We start from the raw sequence: 2,143 nt of genomic DNA on the forward strand, positions 1-2,143 counted from the left end.
TGGAGATGGATGCCTTATAACCTAATGGAAATTAAAGAGACTAGCTTTGTGAAAAAATGAAGAGGGAAACCTGTGTTTGATTTCCTGATTGGGTTGGGGGCTTTGAGCTTTTGTATTTGATTTGGGCCAGATTTTGGTCTAAATCTTTGACAAAAAAAAAAAATATTAGTACTTAGTACTAGTAGTACCATACAAGATGAATAATTATTCATTACCAAACAAAAAAATGAATAATTATTAAAGTATGAATCTATGAATACAGATGTCAACAAGGTTGACAACATAACCCAACTCAACTACCATTTACAAAAAAGAGAAAAAAAAAAAAAGGAAAAGAAACCAAAAAACTCCAAATACAGATCAACTATTTGACTTTTGAGTTTTGACTAAGTCAACATGATCATTTTTGCTTCCACAAATGAACCAACCCATCCAAAGCAACCCGCGAAGACCCACCGCCGGCGAGAGCGGCGGCACCACCGTTCCTGGCAGCCAACATCCTCTCTCTAACCTCCTTTCCCCTCCTTGTCTCCGATTTCATAAGCTCAATAACTCGTTCCTCCAATTCACTCGCCCTCACGAACCCACCCTCATCCTCCTTCAACGGCAACGCCACCTTCATCTCCTCCACAATAACCACCTTATTCAGATTCTGTTCCGCGTACAACGGCCACGCCACCATCGGGACCCCAAAGGTAACCGCCTCCATCACCGAGTTCCAACCACAGTGAGTCACAAACCCACCCACCGAGTCATGACTCAGTACCTCAACTTGCGGCACCCAATTCTTGATCACCATTCCCTTCTCCTTCGTTCTCTCTAAGAACCCTTTCGGCAACAACGCTTCCAAATTCACCACTTCACTTCCCATTGGATCCCTCACAACCCACAAGAACCTCTTTCCACATCTCTCCAACGCAACCGCTATCTCTCTCATCTGAACCTTCGAGAATCTTCCATAGCTTCCGAAGCTCAAGAACACCACGCTTCGACTCGGTTGCGAGTTCAGCCAACTTAAACACTCTCTACCACCATCATCACCAACAGGATCAGATCCTTTGGTGGTGGAAATCAGTGGTCCAACGCAGAAAACCAGTGGTGAAGTTTCCGATGATTCTGGAACGCACGCAGAATTTTTCAGAGCCATGATGGCTTTGGGTTCGAGATTTTCGAAGGTGTTGATGATGATGCCATTGGTGTTTCTCATGTGAAGTGACATGGTGATGAAGGACTCGTAGCTCTGGCTGCGGCGATCGGATATGGGTGCCGGCATGTCCTCCGGCGAGAGAGGTGGCAAACCGGGAATGCTACGAAGCATGTCCACGTAAGAATAACCGTATTTTATGGAATTTTGGTGGATGGTTGGGAGGTAGAGGAAGAGTGCGACGCAGCTTGCGGCGTTGGGGAAGTAATAGAACGTGGGGATGTTGAGAGAAGCGGCAGTGGCGGCGGCAGAGTGGTTGAAGAAGTCAAAGATGAAGGCTTTAGGCTTCGTGGGGAAGGATTGGAGGGTGCCAAGGATGTTATGGTTTGAGTGGGAGAGTTGGTGGAAGGTGATGGAGGGTGCGGCGGCGGTGACGGTGGAGATGTAGTGGAGGGTGGATCTGTTTGGTGGGGAAGGAAGGAGGAGGGTGACGGAGATGGTGGCGTTGTGGTGGGTGGTTATGAACTTGGCGAGTTCCACCATTGGAACAAGGTGACCCCTTCCCATGGCTGGGTATAAAACTATGCTTTCTTTCATTTATTTTTCTTTTCTTTTAATGTAATAAACTAATAATAATTTATATTATTGCATCAAGATTTCAATGCGATGATGTGTGAAGTTTGATGGTTCTTCTGAGAATTTATACATTATCAGAGTAATGGCATTTTTTGTGTGTTACATTATTGTTGTGATGATGCTTTGGCGTGGAGGAAAGGGATAAACTTGGTCAATAGTCAACTCATGAAACTTACATATAATTATCATTGATTTATGCTATTACTTTAAAATTAGTTATTAGAATAAAATAAATAATAAAATATAAAATATATATTAAAAATAAATTAATACAATACATATATTTATATATAAATATATTATAATTAATTTGATAATTAATTTTTTGTATATATATAATAATTTTATTATGTATCTATCTGC

General features: G+C 42.0%; 1 protein-coding gene across 1 annotated transcript; it reads right to left on the minus strand.

Moving 5' to 3' along the window:
* Positions 212–1,905, minus strand: LOC107644905 (UDP-glycosyltransferase 13). The gene has a single exon (XM_016348860.2). The coding sequence runs from the start codon at positions 1,739–1,741 to the stop codon at positions 401–403; it is 1,341 nt and encodes a 446-aa protein (XP_016204346.1). The 5' UTR covers positions 1,742–1,905; the 3' UTR covers positions 212–400.

Source organism: Arachis ipaensis, chromosome B05 (genome assembly GCF_000816755.2).
Source record: "Arachis ipaensis cultivar K30076 chromosome B05, Araip1.1, whole genome shotgun sequence".
Classification (NCBI taxonomy): domain Eukaryota; kingdom Viridiplantae; phylum Streptophyta; class Magnoliopsida; order Fabales; family Fabaceae; genus Arachis; species Arachis ipaensis.